Source organism: Magallana gigas, chromosome 4, assembly GCF_963853765.1.
Source record: "Magallana gigas chromosome 4, xbMagGiga1.1, whole genome shotgun sequence".
Taxonomy (NCBI): domain Eukaryota; kingdom Metazoa; phylum Mollusca; class Bivalvia; order Ostreida; family Ostreidae; genus Magallana; species Magallana gigas.
The window spans coordinates 2,924,719-2,948,947 of record NC_088856.1 but is presented as its reverse complement, the minus strand read 5'-3'; the positions used below and the strand labels follow the sequence as shown (position 1 = coordinate 2,948,947).

Sequence of the window (24,229 nt, the reverse complement as noted above, 5' to 3'; positions counted from 1 at the left end):
AGTCAAGACAATGTTCTCTATTGTTCATAAATGGATACGATGACCGAAAGACAGAAGATCATTCAGAAAGTAAAACCTAGCGTATATATTTCTTATTGCATAAAGGGGTCTAACAAAATGATTTTAAACGGTAAAAAATTTTAAAATTTGATAGCTACTCTCAAATGTTCAAAATAAGTATCATCTTCAAAATTTTCAGCCACAAAATTTGAAGAAGAATACTACACGGTTTCCAAGTGCTGGAGATGTGTGATAACAATGGTAACTGGAACATCACTACATTGACTTTTGGTTGAAAGCTGAATCTTCCTATGTTTTGACAATTTTTTTCAAATATCACTAAAAACAATGTCTTCATGTTAAAAAATAAGTCCACAAACGAGCTATCTGTGGAACTGCACGTTGAAAATGTTTTGATAATTAATAAAAAAAAAATCTGATACAAAGTTTTCACATTTAATTCACAGCATATGTACTTTTTCGTAAATTTACGTAAGGATATAACTGATTGTAACGTAACTGTTTCTTTAGCGGTTATTTTGGTTATCACTTTCCAGGTCTTCACACTGTATTATGTATCGGACACATAAATTATTGTTTTATTTCTTTGAGAACAGGGCGGGTACAGCCATCACGATCTTGTTCATGTCTACGTACTCCGAAAAAAACCGAATACTGACGAATTGTTGGGAAAACTGTTCTAAATAAGACATATCCAAACTACAATTTAGTCTGTCAATTTGTCATATCATACTCTAAACAATTTGCTTGCTGGGGGTTTGCGGGTTTTTTTTCGCTCTTTTGAGATATGCTTTAGCATGAACGTCCTTTAAAAATTGTTGACAACTGTGCAAAATTTGTTTTCTAAGACATAACGTTTAGTCTTGTCAACGTTTCACATTAAACTGTAGCCCATTTTTTCTTGCTTGGGTTTGCGGGGTTTTTTTTCACTGTCTTAAGATCTGCCTTATCGTGCATGTTCTTTAAACATTCTGAAGTGCCACTTATTCCAGTGTTTTAAATGTAGCAATAAGTATCCAATATCAATGGCCGACTTGATCGAATTCAACAGGTACACAGCGCGATAAAATCACGAATTTAAATGCCAGTTTATCACAACTAAAACCTAATCCCTTCGTGCGGTCATAAGAAACATTCTTTCATTGACCCTCGACACATACTATCATTTTTTTTAGGATATTTCTTAATGAATTCTTGAGTGATTTTCTGTTACTTTTGGACTGTTTTCACTACCAAGCCTTGTTTCCATGATTAGGAGCCGTCTGCGTGATCGCGTGCGTAAAATGACGTAACGATTTCCGGGTGTCTCCGGAGAGGCGAGATGAAGGAATGGAAACTTGTTTGGAACCTGAGACGGGAAAATAAAAATCGATTTTGTAATAAGGAGTTTGTTTGTGTTTGATATAATTCACAGAAAATGCCGCTGTATAACGACAAACAGGATAAAACTGACGATCGCAAGGTAAGATCTTGTAATCGAATCATTTTCATAAACGTTGTATGTTAATATTTAATTTCTCGTGATCGAGGAATGCATAAACTAAAACGTCAGTCCCCACCACCCTAAGCAGATACTTGAAACGGCTGTCTTTTGCTCTCCGTTAGTAGGATGTGGGGGAGGGGGGTACACCTGTTCATATAAGATATATTTCGGCAGGTAACTGTATTTTCTGGTGTCTATAAATTCAGCCTTATCTGTCTCTGTCTAAGCTTTCACCCTGAGTCTCGGTGTCATGATGGCGCCCTGTAGAGTTTTATTTGGTATTAATAAATGTAGGATTGTGTTTACCTTTAATAAGGTAAATCCCCGAAATATAGAAACTCCCAAAATAATTACAAACAGGTAGGCAAAATAAACAGCTTAATTGCTTACATAATTAAAGTCACTTCTCTGTGTTATTATTAAGCTTTTCGTACTACAAAAGAACTATCTCTAATATATCAAATTAGCGCCCGCGACGATAACAGTGAAATCTATAGCAGATTTTGAATTTTAGAAGAAAAGAAAAACGTGTCAGTGAAAATATAATTATTACATATTTCTTTTAATTAAGGGCGAATCAGAAAAAAAATGAAAAGTTGATCAAATTAAGGTCATTAACTACCCCGTTATTGGCCTTATAAGATTAACCCCGACAGTTGTACAATGGTTGGGACATACAATTTGGCCTTATTTTGTCACGATGTTAAGACATTTAAATCGGCCCCAGTGTGTGTAGATTTACTTATTTGTCTTAACTCTGCTGTTTGCGGGGTACTTAAAACCTGAACAAATATTTTAATGAGAGTTTGGTTTTCGTCAGAGAATTTTCCAAGTCAGAACTTAGACCTCATCTGAAGAAGTGCTTTAAAGCAGTGTAATCGTTCTACTGGTAGTCTGGATATAAGACAACGCTCGATATTCAACTAATATAAGAGAAAAATCATTTGGGTTCTTTTGTAGGATATTAATTATTCATAGAATTGCTTTACAAGATAGTACATGCCTAAAAGATTAAAATCGCGCGTACCGTATGACAGATTAGTGTCAACTGTTCATAAGCATATCTAGTAGTCTACAAGTAAACCTATCTCTCAATTTAATCTACTTTTCTTTATTTGTTTTTTCATGTAATCTAATCAAAATTCAATATTATTTTTTTTCCAATAACAAAAAAAGACTGTTATACCTTGGGTTTATATTTTCTCGCTGCAGTATCCAGTATCTTTTAGATGGTATGATCAGATTAAACACACCGACTTGCATGTTGTTCTCGATGTCAAATTCTCTTGAAGCTAAAATTATAAACAAATGCTTTTTTAAAGTCTCCTTTTTTTAAGATAGGCATATGGCGAAGTTAATAAAAGGTTGTACCCAAGTGTCTATCGATAAATTTACCATCGATTTAACTTCGAAAGATTGTATTTTACTAGACTAAGTATCATAATAAGGTGATTAAGAAGATCCACTTGTTTCTTGTTTGGTTTAGAACAAAAAATCAACAAACCAAAGATATAGGTCCGACTAAAACATACGTTATGTATATGTTCAGACTGTTTAATCTAATGTTAAACCTTCCGTGTTTTTGACTGTTTAGATGAACATATACCGCTCCTGTTTGGAGGGTAAGGTGGATGAACTGGTCAGGCTCGTGGGTGAGGACGCTAACATGGTGGTCAAGGTAAGTAGTTAGCTCACCTGTGTAACAGGTATTTCAACCTGTAAAATAAGAATACAATCCTCATTGTCATCAAATGATAAAATCAGATGGCTCAGTGTATAAATATAGTCTCCCACTACGTTCAATCATTCGCCAATATAAAATAAGGCAATAACCTTAGTTTGTAACTCTTTCTAACATTGCAAGATTCAAACAAATAAGCCTATTGTAAACAATATTCTTTTTCATTCTAAGATCAGGTTTATTAACAATGGAATGAAGTACATTGAAACGTTATTTTCAAACCAGCTAGTTATGTTAACGTCCCTATTTCAAACTTGAAGATACCATTTATTACAAGTTTTATCACTTTTAAACACTTAGGACGGGCAGCGACCGCTACACATTGTCGCCACGAGCGGAAGAGAAGACATGGTGGCCGTCATAGATGCACTTCTAAAAACCGGAAGTGACGTGAATGCCAAGACTACCACTGACGAGGACACCGTTCTACATCTCGTCATCAAACACGCTGTGCTCCGTCTGGCCTTCCAGACCTGTCTGATGATCCTAGAGCACAATCCGGACCTCGACATCAGAAACAGGGTAAGGGTAACAAAACCTCTAAAACTAGACCTTCGACATCAGAGACAGGGTAAGGGTAACAAAACTTCTTAAACCAGACCCTCGACATCGGAAACAGGGTAAGGGTAAAAAAAACCTCGAAAACTAGGCCTCGATATCAGAAACAGGGTTAGAGTAACAAAGCCTCTAAAACTAGACCCTCGACATCAGAAACAGGGTAAGGGTAACAAAACCTCTAAAATAGGCCTCGATATCAGAAACAAGATAAGGGTAACAAAACCTCAAAATCTATGCCTTGATATCAGAGACAGGGTAAGGGTTAAATGACTAGTATCAAGATATTGGTATCAATAACATATTACGGAAATAGCAAACAATATGCACAGTATATACTAACTCTTCTGTTGGGTGTATTATATTCTTCGCATCGTTCATTCTTAAACACATTAAACAGCTGCAGCAATGCGGGGAAGGAATTTTAAGAAAGAAACCCAAATATATTAAGCCCTTAATTCTATGGAATAACGATGATATGTAACGTTCACGTAATAAAACCTTAATTTTTTCGAACTCCACTGTGGGCTCTGAGATTTCTACAATCAACGAAAACAATTTTACTTTCAGAATCTTCGAACACCTTATGACCTAGCAATGGCTCAGGAGTACTTTGAACTTGCCAATGTTTTAGACGGTTCGATGACTCCAGAGGAGGCCCGAGAGTACTACATAAAGTCCATCGGGGAGTTATACGGGGTATGTACATGTATGTGGTATGTATATATACGGGGTATGTACGTATATGGGGTATGTATATCTATGGGGTATGTACATGTATGGGGTATGTATATATATTGGGTATGTACGTAGATGGGGTTTGTACATCTAGGGGTATGTACATATATGGGGTATGTACATGTATGGGGTATGTACATATACGGGGTATGTACATATACGTGGTATGTACATATATGGGGTATGTACGTATATTGGGTATGTACATATATGGGGTATGTACGTATATTGGGTATGTACATATATGGGGTATGTACGTATATTGGGTATGTACATATATGGGGTATGTACATATACGGGGTATGTACAAGGTATGTCACATTTGTGGATTATCCCTTTTTTCAGATTCAATAAAGTTGAAGAGTTCTTTATGTCATCTGATTAAGAAATACTGTGTGTTTGTTGTTCTAAGTAATTGATCTTTCATTTAAAAAAGAAAACAAAAACAATATAATTATGCGTTCAAATCTTAACACAGTGGTTATTTTCCATGGCATGATATATATATGAAGATTTTTATGATATTTTGCAATTAGATTTCGTTGGTCAGTATGTTTTTGAATGGTTGATTCTATGCTGACACAGGGTCGGCTGATAGAGGCTGTGATGAATGACAATGAAGAGGAAGCGATGGACTGTGTCAAACAGGGGGCGGACTGCAACCAAGTCAACAAGGTCAGTCATCATAGTAACCAGGTCAAGGTCGATTGGTAACCTTGATTAGGGCAATATAAAAGCAAACCAGTGCAAGAAAAAAGCCAGAAAACACTTGATGAAACTCATTACAGTGCTATCTTGACAAAGTTTGTGACCAAATTTTAACAATTAATATTTATGTATATCTTTATCGAATATAACTTCATTCAGTAACGATTTCACTTTGTGAACGGTGTCTAGATAATAAAATTTTTAAAACAAAAGTATACAATGTCCTAAAAATGTAAATATAAGCAGTTAACTGAATTGAGGTAAATAAAAGATTCACACTCAAGATGTGCCCTCCAGAATGTCCAATATCAACAATTTTTCTTTGAAAATTAAACACAATGTTTATCAGAGACCGATATGATAGTGATGTATACTTCTGTCTGCTGTAGCACGGGGCCGGGGCTATACACTACGTGTTCACAGACCTATACCTCCACCCCCCGCTAGATCTGCTGAGTAAGATGGTGGCCAATGGAGCGGATGTCAACCTCAGAGACTACGTAAGAACTAATTAATGTTGCATAAACATATTTAGAACGGGATTTTGGAGGTTTTTTGGTCACTATTTTCTTTACCTAGTATGTTACTAGTTTGTTCACTTTATATGGACGATTATCTCTTATAATGAAAAGTGAATGGCATGCTGTGTGTGGAGCGTCTTGGACTTTCAATAAAGCAAAGTTTTGAATACAGTAAAGTTGAAAAATAAGAATAATTCTGGTTAAAATCTAAGGGAATGTAAAAGTAGATAAAAGAATGTTTTAAGTAATGCTAAAATGACTTGATTTTTCTTTATCCAGGAAGGGGATACAGCTCTTAACCTCGCAATAAAGAAAACAAGTCTCCGGCCTGATAATACAATGTACAAAGTGGTGGATCAATTATTGCAATGGGGCGCGGATCCAACTCACAAAGACTTGGTAGGTTATATTGAGAGAACTCGTGGCCATTTTTAGACTGCATTGATCCACTGTATATAATTTTTATATATGAAAATATAGGAGATTACCAGAAATGTATGAGGTATTTTTATAATAATAGTTTATAAGTGAACAAATCAAATATTAAAATTTAAAGTGAATATGATGGTTTATTGGTTGATCATCAAGCCTCCTTAATTAGAGGCAGGCCTGATTTCAAACAACTTTTTGATATATATGTTACATTCTCATTTGCATGTTATGTAGAGTTATGTCAGCTGTTTATTTCTTGTTTCTATTGTGTTATTTACTAAATGCAGTGTATCTTTGATAGGACGGAAATGACGCCCTTGCCCTAGCCGAGAACCGGAAGTACCTGGACATTGTTAAGCTACTCAAAAAACAGAAAACATCCTTGATTGTTGTATGTTGTCCTACTTCATTCTAATTGTTTCGCCAGATTTTGCTAGATATGATAAAATTATAGTTTTAACCACCACAATTTTACTAAATGAAATCATCAAGTTTGATTTTTTTGTAATTTAAAAATAGTAACGAAGTAGTATTTAAGTAAATGTCTGTGTTTGTGACGATGTGGCTAGACAATAGTAGACGTCTGTGTTTGGTTTGTAGCCTCCTCCCCACGAGACTCCTGTACCGTCCCCTAGATACCAGGTATAGTACTCTCTATCATCTTCTCTAAAAATCTATCAAAAAATCATTGATATTTTGTGTCTATATATAAGCAGAATTTTTCTCATGAAACTTTATTTACAGACGAAAAATTCAATGAACTTTTTTAGAATTAAATGAGTTTTTTTTACACAACAAGTTATTTGAATGATGTGATGCTGGAAAAAAATTATTCTTTCTGGTGAATAATGAATTTTTCAATAATTATGGTAATGTTGACCCCAGAAGTCGACCACCCCATACGAATCTCGATCACCCATCACCCACAGTCCCAGCCCTGTCCATCCGGACTGGGGCACGCCGGTACTTCCCGCCATAAGGTCGTCTGACCCCCTCATTGCTCCTGACAGAGAGGTACAGGGTTTGAACCCAGTAACCCCGCACCGTGTTACCACAGAATGTCCATGACCTCTGTATGTACCCCACACTTCATAAGTAACCTCCAAGTAATGTTATTAACCTATAGTTAACAATCACCAATGTTGCATGCAAGATTCACCTTAATAGTTCTAGATAGTTGTATTATTGCAGATTCGTAACATATTCTTGAAGGTTTATGAGCTTGTTTTATTTATACATTTCAATATCATATCATATATAATTGCTTACAAAAATGATGTTATTAAGAAATAATAACCCTGGGTTATCAACGAAATCATTTTATGTAATCTCGCTGAAGTTTAAAAGGAATCTTACCATTTTAAATTATTATTTTAACAATCCATGCAGGGGAAACTATATCAAGCATTAATATCCAAATTGTTTACGAACGACTAAGCAGAAAAACGCGTTATGAAAATATTGCCACTTACACTCTAAACTTTTTAAGCTAAATCAGTTGAAAGGTCGTTGTTGGTAAAGGAGATTTTAATTACATTGACCTTTTAACCTTTTGACCTCCTAGTCTGTGTTCTGTAGAAACAGTCAACACTTATTGTAAAAAACGTAAAGAATAAACATCTACATCAATCTGATTGGATATACATGTAAAAATAATATCATATCAGTGTTAAATAAATGATTGGTCTATGTATACAGCCTCGCGCACCCTCAGAGTCCTCCACCCTACCATCTCTCTCTCCCACCAGAAACCAGACCAAAGTCAAGCTACTCAGCAATAAGCTACTCAGCAATAACGAAGTTTGTTTACATTTATCGACTATATAAACGGAATTTTCCGATCCCGATTTAAAAAAAGATTTCTAAACAGAGCGCCTAGCGCCCAAACTAGGACTTGTGACACCCAGGTGACACCGGATTCTTGGGGGCACGGGTGTCCCCCCGGGATCCCCGGTCCCAAAAGGGGCAATATTAACACCGATTTCTGGCGCCAGGGCGCTGAGTAGACCCTATCATACTGTTAAATAGGGAGTCTAAACTGAGCGCCTAGCGCCCAAACTAGGACTTGTGACATCCAGGTGACACCGGATTCCTGGGGGCACGGGTGTCCCCTCGGGATCCCCGGTCCCAAAAGGGGCAATATTAACACCGATTTCTGGCGCCAGGGCGCTGAGTAGACCCTATCATACTGTTAAATAGGGAGTCTAAACTGAGCGCCTAGCGCCCAAACTAGGACTTGTGACACCCAGGTGACACCGGATTCTTCGGGGCACGGGTGTCCCCCCGGGATCCCTAGTCCCAAAAGGGGCAATATTAACATGGATTTCTGGCGCCAGGGCGCTGAGTAGACCCTATCATACTGTTAAATAGGGAGTCTAAACTGAGCGCCTAGCGCCCAAACTAGGACTTGTGACATCCAGGTGACACCGGATTCTTGGGGGCACGGGTGTCCCCTCGGGATCCCCGGTCCCAAAAGGGGCAATATTAACACCGATTTCTGGCGCCAGGGCGCTGAGTAGACCCTATCATACTGTTAAATAGGGAGTCTAAACTGAGCGCCTAGCGCCCAAACTAGGACTTGTGACACCCAGGTGACACCGGATTCCTGGGGGCACGGGTGTCCCCCCGGGATCCCCGGTCCCAAAAGGGGCAATATTAACATGGATTTCTGGCGCCAGGGCGCTGAGTAGACCCTATCATACTGTTAAATAGGGAGTCTAAACTGAGCGCCTAGCGCCCAAACTAGGACTTGTGACATCCAGGTGACACCGGATTCCTGGGGGCACGGGTGTCCCCTCGGGATCCCCGGTCTCAAAAGGGGCAATATTAACACCGATTTCTGGCGCCAGGGCGCTGAGTAGACCCTATCATACTGTTAAATAGGGAGTCTAAACTAGGCGTGAGGTTTTTTTTTTTATAAAAATATAGTCCTTCTGATTTGTTTCGAAAGGTTCATAAATATTTCATTTTATATTTAATGAAAGATATTTTTGTTGTCCTACCGATTCTATTTTTAGATCGGGGTTTTCCTGCTTCTGACGGTGATGCATTGAATTTTTTATTTAATGTTTCGTGATCATTTTGGAGACCTTTAATATATATTTTGTTATTTTTTAGATGGTTTAATTTTTTAATATTAATGAATACAAAATAACAAATTAATCGAAAGGTTTTAATTTAATTAAATTATTTTCTCCCAAACAAATAAGTAAAATGGTTTAACTCTATTGTTAATACTGTAAATTGATTTAAATGATACGATTTATTTTAGCGTGTAAGTAGTGTAATTTTTTTTTTGCACAGTGGATATCAAAATTTTTCAATTTTGAATATTGATACCAAAAGGCAAGAAATTTATACCCGGGATTTAATTTCAACAGCTTGAATTTCTTTCTTATCTCTGATGACCTGCGTCCATTGAAAATCTTGTTGAGAATTGACCCCAATTACAAAGGTTTGAAGGTTTTAAGAGGGTTCGATGGTCGTGGCCATTTTTAGACTGTTTTGATCTCCTTTGGAGGAAGAACTCTATATAAAATATAGGGAAATACTAAAATTTAAAAGGATGCATGCATAGATTTTTCTAAATTATAATTTATAGCTAGTAGATAAATCATATTTTAAAATCTTAGGAAGATCTGAGGGTTATTTTGTTGACCATCTAAAGATATATGTTTAAAAAAAATTAAAAATCACTAAACATAGCGAAAAAGAAAGCACTCAACTGTAACTATACCTTAGTTTAAGCATGCTTTGTTTGAATACAAGAATCATTAACTCTGTGTTACCTGAAACAGGTGCCACGTAAAAATCAAAGTACTGAAAGTACTGACACGAGTTGATGCTTCAGAAATCAGACATTTGTTGCCCCTTTTCTGCTCTCAATAAGCAGAACTTGAAATAAATAATAAATAAAGTATATAGGTATCTTATTATACTATGCCACAACATATCAAAGATAAAATATCATGAATCGTGAAAGATCATTTTTACAGAGGAGCATATCTAAATATTCTTTAAATTGACTTCGACAGAACATTTTTAATTTCCTTTTTCCTTTTTCTTTATGTTCAGAATGGTTAATTTGGGTATTTTTAATGTCTTGCCAAAATTTAAAAGTCGTATATTGAGTTAGAAGCACGATAAAGAGTTTTTATTTTTTTGTTTTGTAAACAAAACCCGAGTCCTGTTATTGTTTACAAATGTGTTTTGTTAGTATGAATTTCCACTAAATGCTGCTGTCTTCTGTTGATAATCTTAATATTATATAGAGGGATGTTCGGCCATCTTGTACATTTGAGGGTCAAAATGTAAACATATATTGAACTGGTTTGTTTTTGCCCAAAACTGACTAAAACAGTTGTCACAACATAAAAAGGCAATAAATATGAGTTTTACTTATTGTTTAGTCTGCAAATTACGCATACAAAAACGGGAAAACAGTACAACACCTTTTTTAAAGCTGCATGATCCGATTTTATATCAAATTTTGTGTACGCTTTTAAACGATGGTTATGCTAAGTATGCGTATAATAACAGACATTGCGGTAGTTTTTCCGGTCAATTAAGCCAATTAAGTCAATTAAGCCATATTTCAATGAAAAAATTATAGTCTTTTTAACAAAACAAACGTCATAAAAAGGGTATCGCGTTATTTCGCCTCATATTTAAATTCGTCCCTGAAGTCGAGGTGGGGATGAATGTATTACGACTTTGACATCGAGTGTTAATGTGAGTTGTGGCAAAACAAAAATAAGATAATTGGTTTGTATGGATAATAGTTAGACCATGCAGCTTTAAACAGGTGGTTTGTATTGTTATGTCGATCAACACAACTAATGTTAAGTTCATTCAATCGGCCACAACTGAGTTTATATATATCTTTCTCATAATTAAATTTATATAGTTACCTTCTATACCGGTACCTTATTATTAGGTAAAGGGTTGCTATATATTTTTTATTATGAAAAAAATGTATAACGTATGTGCCTGTGATTAATCGTATTTACTTCCATGAAAGCAAACCGTCAATATGATCAAATGATGGTCTCTTTTTCTGTCATTCCTTAAATTATTATACTTCTTTTCAGAACCTTGTTCCATTTTTACATTACATTTCAAACCATTTTTACAAAACTACATGGACACAAGATTTTAAAGAATTTTTGAACGTTCTCCGTGCGCATACAACTGTTTTTAATAAACATTTATCTCATCACTATCTATTTCACATCTATTTCAATAGCAGAGTACACTGCATTGTTGAGCGTTTTGCCGTTTTGGTTTAGGTAAGGAAGATTTGCATAATATCTAGGCTCAAGCCCAAGTCTCCAGCAATGAGAAAGTACGTCTATGCTTGATAGAAAAGAAACACTAAGAAACAAAAAATAACTCAGACTAATTACGACAAACTATTATAAAAATGGATATTTTGGTAAAAAAAAAAAAGTATATGTCCTTGATGTTTTTAAATTCTGAACTATTCATTGATTTCTATCGATTGCCTTCTTAAATAAAGATCTAAATATTAGACTTACATCATCGTAATTATAATCCTATACGGGAATTAAGTAAAGTAAAACATTCATTATTTTTTAAAGATAGTGTGTTAATGTTTCAATAGATGCATAAAACGATCTTTAAAATCGCGTCACGCGAGACTTTCGATAGTTGCTATTATGTCCCTTGTTGTAAATAAACGTATAAAAAGTACAGGTATCGTATTATAGAAAGTAAACTGAATATAAAATTGAAAGATAATAACGTAAAAAAAAAAAAGCGCCCATACTCATACTGCTCGGACAAAGACTGTGAAACTTTTTTTCCAATCACTATGCATTATGAGAACTGGAACCCAAGATTTAATGTGTATGGCTTAAAATTAAGATATGCTATTTCCAAAGACAGAAACCAATACCGGCCTTATAGGTCAATTCAATTGTAATAGACAATTGATCCTTTAGAACCCAGCTAGGGTTATGCATATGAGGTATATCTTGTCAAACTTGTCAAAAGTGATTTATCAAATACATCTAATTACCTAAATTAAGTTCTATGTGTTCCATGATGCGTTGTTCAAATTTCAGCATTGTCTATAAAAAAAACCAATAAATCGACAAAACGAAAATAATTATGTACTGACGAATACAGGTATATCCTGGGGGTGTTATACATGTACATTGATTTTAATCCTTACTGGGTTTCCATTAATTTTTTTTTATAAAAACTGTACAAAAAAGTGAAGGCGAAACCCTCCGATGTGGAAAAACTACTTTATAGTACCCCCCCCCCCCCCCCCCCCAAAGGAGAAAAAGCTACTACGGTATATAGCAGGTTTTCCATGATAAAGCAGGTTTTCCAGGGGTATAAGCTACACCGGTTTCAAGAATCAAAATTCCACGCTGCAGGTCAGTTTTCAACGGACTAGGGTCTTTATTCAACACCTTTGGTCTCAATATTTAACGTTGAAAAATAATCATCGGGTCAATTTTGAACTCGTGTCAAAGTTTTTCATTTCTTCAGCATATTATGCCCCCTTTTAACAAATCCTGGATCGTCCCTGGCATATTATGTGTTCTTAGTACAAAGTTAAAAAACGCTGGATAATTTAAAAACAAGAAACAAAGAACAAGATAGCGCAATTGCCCATTTTGTTTTGTCGTAAGAAAAATTCAAATTAATTTTTTTCCCAACCAAATATACTAGATGATGTTATATTACAAGTTTACAAAAGCACAATCTCTAACTATATTCAGTTTTGAATATTTTAACAAACGATAAAATAATTCTATATTTTTGTTGGTACATGTATCGAACCCACAACCTAAAAACCTTAGCTCTATAATGTTACCTAATGTCTGGTGCTCTAACCACTGAACCATTTCAATCACAACAAACTTCATTGTTAAATGCTAAATGCAATTTCAACCACGAATTTACGGACTTGTGGTATGTCTTTAAAACGTTCAATTGTCGGGATATAAAATGACATATTTAAAGTAAAAGTGGGTCATCTCTCCACGTTTTTGTTGATTGAAATCGGTTTGATTTCCTTTAAACCTTATATCGACTATGACAAAAATATGGAGCCTAGATCCACTCTATAAAAGAGAAGACATTGAAGTACTAAAAATGACACTATTTGGAGGTTTTGACACGCATACGCCAGTTTAAATCAACCTATTCTAATTACCGGGTATTTAACACATTTAAAGGTTATATATCGATGTTATGGTAAATATATATTGTTTTCAATAATTTAAAAAACAATTATGAGGTTTGATCATATTTTAATTTAAAGTTATATGTGGCGTATTTGGAGTAAAATTTTGGACATGAGTTTTAGTAAAAAATATACAACATGCTTCTTATTATTAGACGTTTCACAAACTCTAGGCCCGTAAAACATGTTCTTTGTCTCTAAACTTTGCTACACGTCTGATGAATATTAATGTGATCGGGCATTTGTAACGCCACTGCGCAGGAATACCCACTGCGCATGAATGGGGAAAACCTAGTATTGAAAACACGATGGAAGAACAGTTTGTTTACAAATCAGAATCACGTTTTCCATGTCTTAAATTAGACAATTCTTATATCAGATGATACCCGAAGAATTATTATTCCGTTATTCATTAATGTAGAACGATATAAATTGCTAATTATGTGTAATAAAGATGAAACACTATTTTAGCATCAACGACACCGTAAAATGAGTGAATACCCCCTCTCCTGAGGGATGCATGTACTGAGAGTGTTTATTTATTCTTTATTCAAAAATTTCTCTAAACGAAAATCCACTGATCCGGGGGTGGGGGGGGGGGGGGGCTGGCGTAGTATTTAACTTCAATTTTACTCCTCATTTTCTTATTTTCATATCAATTTTTAAATTGTAAATTTTAAAAAAAATTGTTGCTGCGAGAAAAAGTGGGGGGGGGGGGCAGCCCCCCCCCCCCGGCCCCCCTGATGCTACGTGCCTGTATAAAGTAAAGACATGGAACAGATGGAGCACGTACGAACCTGACTAGCAAAATCCCTACAACTTCATGATAAAAACTTATGTTAATTCGGATTTAATTTCTATTACATAAATCTACATGGTCTCCGATGACAATCTTCCCTTTGTTCATATCCTTGTTAGTCTGTCTCTTTTTTTTTCTTGGCCAAATCTGTCAAACTTAACGGTATTACGGGTATACCTATATATCTCGTCGTCGCCATTGTTGTTGTGATAGACTGAGCGTGGTATCACGTGGTTTATTCAAATGCTGTATTTATTGTGGACGCGAAAATAATTATAAATTTCTTTTATTGATTTCTATATCTTTTTAACCTGATTGATAAAAACTGCGTAATTTATTGTGAAGATGTATCTCTATATAACATATTAAAATAAATCAATCAATCAAATATTTCTGAGCATGAAAAAATACGCCACATATACCTTTAAAAGTATCGTATCTATCCCCATATAGGCAGTTTACACGCCTTATTCACCCATCTTCTTTGACACAAGCGTCAAAAACTTGCCACAAACCAGTTTTTCCTTAAATGAAAATATATTTGAAATGAAAAAGGTCAAGTTTTTGCATTATATGACAATATTCACTCACAGACTTATTGACAAAGATGTGTACATCGATATCAGCATATACACATCCGTTTATCATCATACGTGCATAAATGATTATACGCCTTTACACGTTATAGTTTGAAAAAAGTCAACAAGATAAATTTCAGAATTTTAAAACACTACAGAACACATCGAACAACTTTGTTACAAAAATAACTACATACTAAATACGTTTTGTAAAGCAAAATAATTTCCTTTTAAGTTGAATCCCTTTTTTGGTAATGATTAATTGGAAAGTTAAAAAAACCACCACATTTACTAAAATATGTTTAATACTTTTTCTTATTTTTTTAAATATTAGAATTTACGTATAAAAATTGTATAATAAAAAGAGTTGCCCCTCCCCCTACCTCCACACAACATTTTCTTGGGAGAATATAAAAACTAAAGGAATTCACCTTTAAAAAAGTTATACAGGGAGATCTATTTGGTCCCCCATTTACAAACACGAAAGACTGTACGCCGGAGAAGAAAGAATTAGTAAATAATTAATATTTTGTTAATGACGTGCATCTGTTTCAAAACTACGGTATGAGCAAAAACTTCCTAAACTTCTTAATAGGGTTTTAGCGATAGGTGCCCTGTTTAGACTCTGTATGGCAAAATAGGGTCAACGCAGCGTCCATGCGCCAGAAAACGGTGCTTATATTACCAATTAATTTTTGCCAGGGATTCCAATAGGATCCCCTTGCGCACTAAAATCTGATGTAACCAATGTAGCACAAGTCCTAGTTTAAACGCTAGGCATCCTATTTAGACTCAATATATAACGGAATATAGGGTCAACTCAGCGCCCTGGCGCCAGATATTGGTGCTTATAATGACTATTTTTGTGTCAGAAATCTCAAGGGGACACAAAGCCCCTGTACATCCGGTGTCATCTGAGTGATATAAGAACTGCTTTGGGCGCTCTGTTTACACTCTCTATTTGACAATGTGATAGGATCAACTCAGTTTTGTTTTCTTGTTTCTTTGATTTCTTGTTTCTGGCACCAGAAATCGGTGTTAATATTGCCCCTTTTGGGACCGGGGATCCCGAGGGGACACCCGTGCCCCCAAGAATCCGGTGTCACCTGGGTGTCACAAGTCCTAGTTTGGGCGCTAGGCGCTCAGTTTAGACTCCCTATTTAACAGTATGATAGGGTCTACTCAGCGCCCTGGCGCCAGAAATCGGTGTTAATATTGCCCCTTTTGGGACCGGGGATCCCGGGGGGACACCCGTGCCCCCAAGAATCCGGTGTCACCTGGGTGTCACAAGTCCTAGTTTGGGCGCTAGGCGCTCAGTTTAGACTCCCTATTTAACAGTATGATAGGGTCTACTCAGCGCCCTGGCGCCAGAAATCGGTGTTAATATTGCCCCTTTTGGGACCGGGGATCCCGAGGGGACACCCGTGCCCCCAGGAATCCGGTGTCACCTGGATGTCACAAGTCCTAGTTTGGGCGCTAGGCGCTCAGTTTAGACTCCCTATTTAACAGTATGATAGGGTCTACTCAGCGCCCTGGCGCCAGAAATCGGTGTTAATATTGCCCCTTTTGGGACCGGGGATCCCGGGGTGACACCCGTGCCCCCAAGAATCCGGTGTCACCTGGGTGTCACAAGTCCTAGTTTGGGCGCTAGGCGCTCAGTTTAGACTCCATATTTAACAGTATGATAGGGTCTACCCAGCGCCCTGGTGCCAGAAATCGGTGTTAATATTGCCCCTTTTGGGACTAGGGATCCCGGGGGGACACCCGTGCCCCCAAGAATCCGGTATCACCTGGGTGTCACAAGTCCTAGTTTGGGCGCTAGGCGCTCAGTTTAGACTCCCTATTTAACAGTATGATAGGGTCTACTCAGCGCCCTGGCGCCAGAAATCGGTGTTAATATTGCCCCTTTTGGGACCGGGGATCCCGGGGGGACACCCGTGCCCCCAGGAATCCGGTGTCACCTGGATGTCACAAGTCCTAGTTTGGGCGCTAGGCGCTCAGTTTAGACTCCCTATTTAACAGTATGATAGGGTCTACTCAGCGCCCTGGCGCCAGAAATCGGTGTTAATATTGCCCCTTTTGGGACCGGGGATCCCGGGGTGACACCCGTGCCCCCAAGAATCCGGTGTCACCTGGGTGTCACAAGTCCTAGTTTGGGCGCTAGGCGCTCAGTTTAGACTCCATATTTAACAGTATGATAGGGTCTACCCAGCGCCCTGGTGCCAGAAATCGGTGTTAATATTGCCCCTTTTGGGACCGGGGATCCCGGGGGGACACCCGTGCCCCCAAGAATCCGGTGTCACCTGGGTGTCACAAGTCCTAGTTTGGGCGCTAGGCGCTCAGTTTAGACTCCCTATTTAACAGTATGATAGGGTCTACTCAGCGCCCTGGCGCCAGAAATCGGTGTTAATATTGCCCCTTTTGGGACCGGGGATCCCGGGGGGACACCCGTGCCCCCAGGAATCCGGTGTCACCTGGATGTCACAAGTCCTAGTTTGGGCGCTAGGCGCTCAGTTTAGACTCCCTATTTAACAGTATGATAGGGTCTACTCAGCGCCCTGGCGCCAGAAATCGGTGTTAATATTGCCCCTTTTGGGATCGGGGATCCCGGGGTGACACCCGTGCCCCCAAGAATCCGGTATCACCTGGGTGTCACAAGTCCTAGTTTGGGCGCTAGGCGCTCAGTTTAGACTCCCTATTTAACAGTATGATAGGGTCTACTCAGCGCCCTGGCGCCAGAAATCGGTGTTAATATTGCCCCTTTTGGGACCGGGGATCCCGGGGGGACACCCGTGCCCCCAGGAATCCGGTGTCACCTGGATGTCACAAGTCCTAGTTTGGGCGCTAGGCGCTCAGTTTAGACTCCCTATTTAACAGTATGATAGGGTCTACTCAGCGCCCTGGCGCCAGAAATCGGTATTAATATTGCCCCTTTTGGGACCGGGGATCCCGGGGTGACACCCGTGCCCCCAAGAATCCGGTGTCACCTGGGTGTCACAAGTCCTAGTTTGGGCGCTAGGCGCTCAGTTTAGACTCCATATTTAACAGTATGATAGGGTCTACCCAGCGCCCTGGTGCCAGAAATCGGTGTTAATATTGCCCCTTTTGGGACCGGGGATCCCGGGGGGACACCCGTGCCCCCAAGAATCCGGTATCACCTGGGTGTCACAAGTCCTAGTTTGGGCGCTAGGCGCTCAGTTTAGACTCCCTATTTAACAGTATGATAGGGTCTACTCAGCGCCCTGGCGCCAGAAATCGGTGTTAATATTGCCCCTTTTGGGACCGGTGATATCGAGGGGACACCCGTGCCCCCAAGAATCCGGTGTCATCTGGGTGTCACAAGTCCTAGTTTGGGCGCTAGGCGCTCAGTTTAGACTCCCTATTTAACAGTATGATAGGGTCTACTCAGCGCCCTGGCGCCAGAAATCGGTGTTAATATTGCCCCTTTTGGGACCGGGGATCCCGGGGGGACACCCGTGCCCCCAAGAATCCGGTGTCACCTGGGTGTCACAAGTCCTAGTTTGGGCGCTAGGCGCTCTGTTTAGAAATCTTTTTTTAAATCGGGATCGGAAAATTCCGTCTATATAGTCGATAAATGTAAACAAACTTCGTTATTGCTGAGTAGCTTATTGCTGAGTAGCTTGACTTTGGTAGAAACCAGCAACCAACACCACAGCCAACGACCAGGAGAAATCAGAATGCCGAACCCGATCGTGAGGTCTGCTTAAAATTGTTTGCGCATTACAAAAACTCAAAACTAATTCTGATTCGCTATTTTGTAACAACAATGCAACATGCGTGGATCCAGAATAAGGGGCACCTCAATCTCTTTTCACACCCCCTCCCCCGAACAAAAATGTTAATGATCGCTTCATTCGTTTCCGAAAAAATACCTTCTTTATTATATGATAAAACATACCAACTTACACGACTCCAAAAACCCATTATCCATTGGGAGGGGGGGGGGGTTGTTGGCGTTAATGTTAGAGGACGAACGCTCTCTTTTAAATCTTATTTATTGAATATAAATCATTTACTCAATTTACATCATCAATTATTTTATAAGGAAATACTTGTTTCGGGAGTGTAATATATTTTTTTTATTCCTTTGGCATGTAAATTTATATCACCCCTCCCTCACTGGACCCTCGCGTGTTTTTTTTTTTTCGATTGAATTTTGCATTGTTAAGTATTTAATTTTTAGATTATAATGTATAATGAACAAATATATAATGCTTTATTCAGCCATAGTTTATTAAAAATCCAAAAATGATAGATATATTTCGATGGTGTGGTATTCAAACGTTACATTACTATTAAAAATTCTACCTATAAACTTCAAAACATTTTAAAATGTACTTTTAACTTTTTAACACAGTCATACTTGTGTATACATGTACTGAATAGCTTTCAACATTGTTTAGCGAATTGTTAAAGGAAAGTACAGGAACGATGTAGATGAACATGCTTCATTAAATAGTGCCGGCTAATGTTCAGTTCGTTAATCCGCGGCTAGTTCCCAGTATAATATCATTGTTTGATTGCTGGTCTATGTATACACAGTCCCCCGCACCCTCAGAGTCCTCCACCCTACCGCCTCTCTCTCCCACCAGAAACTTACAACCGACGCCAGAGCCAACGCCACGAATTCATCAGAATGTCGAGCCCGATCGGGAGGTCTGCCTGAAACTGTTTGTGCAGTTTTAATTCTGATGTGTGAACTACAAGTTTTTCGTTGCTTTGTATAACAACCATGGATCATGCGCGGATACAGGATTTACGAAGTGAAGGAGTACATCTTTCCATTACCATTCCCAATCTTTAACCTCCTTTCACGGTCTTGGATATTCAGAGTTCAAATTTTTTTCTTCAAAAATGCATATCCCTCCTTAAAATGAATCTACGCGTATACAGGCACTCTCAAAACCAACGGTTGCACTTTTGGGAGTATTAATTCATAAAGTAATACATCCTATGTATCTATATCATCTTCTTTTAAATAAAAAGATCCGTGTATGGTGAAGTGTATATCTTTAATTCATCACTTTGCTTTATACAAATTGAAAATTTTGAAAATCTTGGGAAGGTTGTACTATCTCCTGACCGTCCTAGATCCGCGCATGTGTCACTGTTTTTTGAAGCATTAAAATTAATAATAGAGAATTGATTTCAAGACTAAATTATAACATTAAAATTAAATAAATGATAATTGGCTTATATATTCATCCATATTTAACTAATGTTAAATCTTCCATTTGAAAATAAAGAAATATATCAAGTATACTACTTATTTGTAATATAACTATCAAAGATTGAACCTTAACACTGTAAAGCTTAATTGATATGCTAAATCTTGATTCAGTATTTGTTATTTTAACATGCTCGTATGTGTACTGCATAGGCTTTCAAGTTGAACGTATTTTGTAAAACATAATTATACAGTAGAATGTATATAACAGTCTTAAAATTAAGTTCGTTTATCCGCGGCTAGTTCCCTGTATGATATCACTGATTGCTGGTCTATGTATACAGCCTCGCGCACCCTCAGAGTCCTCCACCCTACCGCCTCTCTCTCCTACCAGAAACCTACAACCAACGCCACCACCAACGACAAGAAGAAATCAGAACGCCGAACCCGATCGTGAGGTGTGCTTAAAACATTTGGGAATTGCTGACGTGCGATTCAAACATTTTTCGCTTGTTTTGTGGTTTATATTAAGTTTTTTTTTTATTTTGTTACTACCATGGGGAATGCGCGGATCTAGGATTTTTCTCCAGCGGGTCCACCTTTTCCGCCCCCTCTACCCCAAAAATAAGAGAAAGATTAAGTCCTTCTCTCCCAAATTTTCCATTACTTAGAGAGATACATTCATACAGTGTTAATGATTGATGATTTTTTATGTCAGTGTTTGAGAAATTATTGTTATTTCTGCATAACATCAAGACGAGGTCAAGAGGTTATAAGTTTCGGGCATTAATATATTGTCAATCTATGTTGCTCTTTTTGTCGATGGTTACATTAAAATAAATAGATCGATCGATGTTCAAGGTCATTATCGCATTTAAATAACGTAAATTTCAGCTTATTTTTTACAAAGCATTTGCTTTTGTTTTAGAAAATGATTCATTGCAGTACTAATGAAGTGCACAATTGAATACACGAGTAAATTAAACTCATTGAAAACTTTAATGCACAACGATAAACCGTCAACAGAGCAAACTAACTAATTCAGTACTCTGTCATTATGTTCTTCATTTCCCACATATCTGTATCAAAACTAAAACATCACAAGCATTTCTTACTATGCACCTACTTTACATGTCGACCGTGTCCATTCCACCACTTCCATTGTTCACTTTTTCTAATCGTATACTCTTTGCCGCGGGCTTGAATGACTTTAAATCACGTGATAATAATCGTCACGTACGTGCACGTGCCGTCTATTATAAAAGGCAAAATGGCGGCAATAAAAGATTTTTTTCATACATAGATATACAAAACATGTTAGTTCCTTGACGACACTAAAAATATTATTTTAGACAGTTACAACTTGATTTAAACATTACCATAACTTTTTTACATGTTAATCAAAATTTGCCTTATCGGTCAATAAATCTTTGTTAACACGCAAGAGGGATTAGGTATATAACTTAATGAGGCTGGATGCACAACAAATTACCCATAACATCTTAAAATTTAAGTTATGATTTTTAACCATAATTATACGTTTTTAAAACTAAATATTTAAATGTTTCCCTTTATAATTATGCAGAGCTCTTCGTCTCAAGAAGTTTGATATATCTAGGCAATGGATATGACCACTCAGCCCTCTTCATTATTAATATAATTAACTACCTCAAATTTCGGGGGTTATGGGTCTCTAGAACAATCCATACCCCCCCCCCCCCGACCCCTCCCCTACTAGATCCGCGCATGAAGGAATGTTGTGGTCAATATTATAATTTTTTTATCCCAATTAATAGTGTTCCATTCTTATTGTTTGTTTTTCTTGCATGATCTGAATTTTTATAGATATGAATCCACATATTTACCAACTGGCTTTTATTTCAACAACCAAATACGCTTTTATTATATTAGATAGTAATTAAAAACCCCTGTTTGCATGCAATTAAATTACATGTACTTAGCTTTAGGTTACAGATGCTTCATTGATCAAATATGCATTTCGTGTTTGTAAAGAAAAGTATTACCAATTGAGTATATATTGACATTTTTGTGTTACTAATCTCATAGTATAACTAAGTACTTCCTTATACTATTCTCATAGTATAACTAAGTACTTCCTTATTTATAAGAACTGCTTTAATTAAAATTACTCTTAAATTACTGTTACATGATATATAATAATAGATTATTTTAATAACAGCCATAACTTTGATGATTTCAACCTAATAAAATGCTTATTTTAGATGAGTTTGGAAACAAAGTACCATACTTTCGATCAATATTTCAGTGTGTTCTAGTTCTAAGGATGGACAGTGTATTCAAACAAACAGTCGGCATTTTTGTATTAAATAATTTTGGTTTAAACATTATATGACCTTGACCGTTCTTTGTAGCCGACCCCGACCCCGCCCACTCCGAGGCCACCATCAGCAAGTGCGGTGAGGTCAACGTTGTCTCGCTCTCTAAATTTATTATTATTTTTTATTTCCTTGATATAACCACACATTCAATTACAAAGGGAGAAGGGCTTTGTTATATTTTATTTCATTCAACCCCATATATTTCATTCGCATTTATTCAGCCTATTCCTAATATTCCATCCGGGTTTTGGTATAGTTTTTTATCTATTGTTATTTATACCCACTTTTTTTCTCTTTTTCCCATTAATGTTATCATTTAATCATTTAAATACGTTATGTAGAGAGTGCTTCATATATACGATTTAAATCAAAGAATGATATCACAGTTATTTTTATTTTATCTTTACATGCATTTTATCGTAAGTCGTGTTGAATTTAGGTTCAATTACTTAGGTATAAATACAATTAATATTTCAACACGTTGTCATTCTTTGTTTAGGAGTCAATCACATCAGCAATAGAAGATGACAACACGGACGAGCTGGACGCTCTCTTGAACGATCCTCACGCCAACCTCAACGTTCCCAATTCGGTAAGTTATATATCTCACTGAACCATTCACCCAATGGCTTTAAAAACTCCAAAGGTTGTTAACATGAGAGTCATCCCTATGACAACAATATCGTTTTTAATGGTATTGAAATTTTGGCTCACATAACCGTCATAACATAAGTTGTGGTAGCTAATTAAATACTCGGGAAAAACAATGTTTAATTTCTTGATGGATGCTCCACATGACGATTACATTTGTGTTCATCTGTCTATATAGCATGTATTAATGTTGAAAAGATATTTGTTGGCACACACACACACACACACACACACACACACACACACACACTGTTCAACCTTGAATTTTTATTGGATCCAGATTATCTTACTTAATACCTTGTATATGTGTTTCCAGATGGGCCTGTTTCCGTTACACGTTGCTATACTGAGGAATAACCCTGTGAGCAGGAATGACATGGTACAGCAACTTCTGAACAAAGGCGCCGACATTAATGTCAAGGCCATCCCGGTATGTTCGATACTCATATTTGTTTTTTTTCTGGAAGCTTTATTTTCATCCATTTTCAGTATATGATGAAAAGACGATTCAATAGTTTATGATATCAAAACGCAAAATTTAGATAAAGGTCCCGTGAGATTTTTACAATCATTGTAGATAATCTTGTAATCACTGTCTGATTATTCGTCTGAATGTTATCTTTTCACATTTTTCACTAAAAAACTGTGATATTATAGTGTCCTTGACTGAGGGGCCATTCCAATTTGTAAAGGGTCATATCTATTCCGTGGTCATGAAATAAGTAAAAGTAAATAAAAGAGAATCGAATGTTCACGTAGAGTTAATATAAAATAAATATACGATTGCAAAGTTTTATATAAAGTTTTCATAAATACTAAAACACGAGGTTTTGTTCATTCTACAACCATTTGTTGAAAAAAGGGTAAAGCTAGTTCATTTATGTTTTAGCTTTCTCCCAAAATAGGATTCTGTGTTCTTATCAGTCGACACATGAGCAATATTTAGAACAATTCAGTCTACTACTTAGACATCCTATGTCTATGGAGGCACAATGACGTTATATTTTCATAGAAAAAAATATATGTCAGTTCAAAACAATGTGTGTGAAATGTGATAAACCTCTTTATATCAACCCAAAATTGTCTTTTCAGTTCTATATTTATCAAGTAAATTCTTTTTAGAAATAGGATAGGAGTCCGATATTTGAATTGTCTGAAATAAGAAATATGCATACATTTTTCAATGAGAACAGTCAGTTTGAGAAATATTTGTTCTTATGTGTACAAGATAT

The 24,229-nt window shown here is 37.0% G+C and overlaps 1 protein-coding gene across 11 annotated transcripts in view; it reads left to right on the top strand.

Moving 5' to 3' along the window:
• Positions 1–974: 974 nt before the first annotated feature.
• LOC105348523 (ankyrin-1) overlaps positions 975–24,229 on the top strand; it is a 32,726-nt gene continuing 9,471 nt past the window's right edge. For 3 of the 11 annotated variants that reach the window (XM_066080925.1, XM_020062412.3, XM_066080924.1), the window contains exons 1-13: positions 975–1,483; positions 3,099–3,182; positions 3,546–3,767; positions 4,371–4,499; positions 5,124–5,213; positions 5,636–5,746; positions 6,047–6,166; positions 6,501–6,590; positions 6,800–6,841; positions 7,085–7,213; positions 22,380–22,424; positions 22,846–22,938; positions 23,314–23,427. In XM_066080925.1, the coding sequence (XP_065936997.1) occupies positions 1,439–1,483; positions 3,099–3,182; positions 3,546–3,767; positions 4,371–4,499; positions 5,124–5,213; positions 5,636–5,746; positions 6,047–6,166; positions 6,501–6,590; positions 6,800–6,841; positions 7,085–7,213; positions 22,380–22,424; positions 22,846–22,938; positions 23,314–23,427 (1,314 nt within the window). In that variant the 5' untranslated portion in view covers positions 975–1,438. Of the gene's footprint in view, positions 1,484–3,098; positions 3,183–3,545; positions 3,768–4,370; positions 4,500–5,123; positions 5,214–5,635; positions 5,747–6,046; positions 6,167–6,500; positions 6,591–6,799; positions 6,842–7,084; positions 7,214–20,330; positions 20,445–22,379; positions 22,425–22,845; positions 22,939–23,313; positions 23,428–24,229 lie in introns of all 11 variants that reach the window. The other 8 variants (XM_020062414.3, XM_020062413.3, XM_020062416.3 and 5 more) reach the window with 8 other exon arrangements.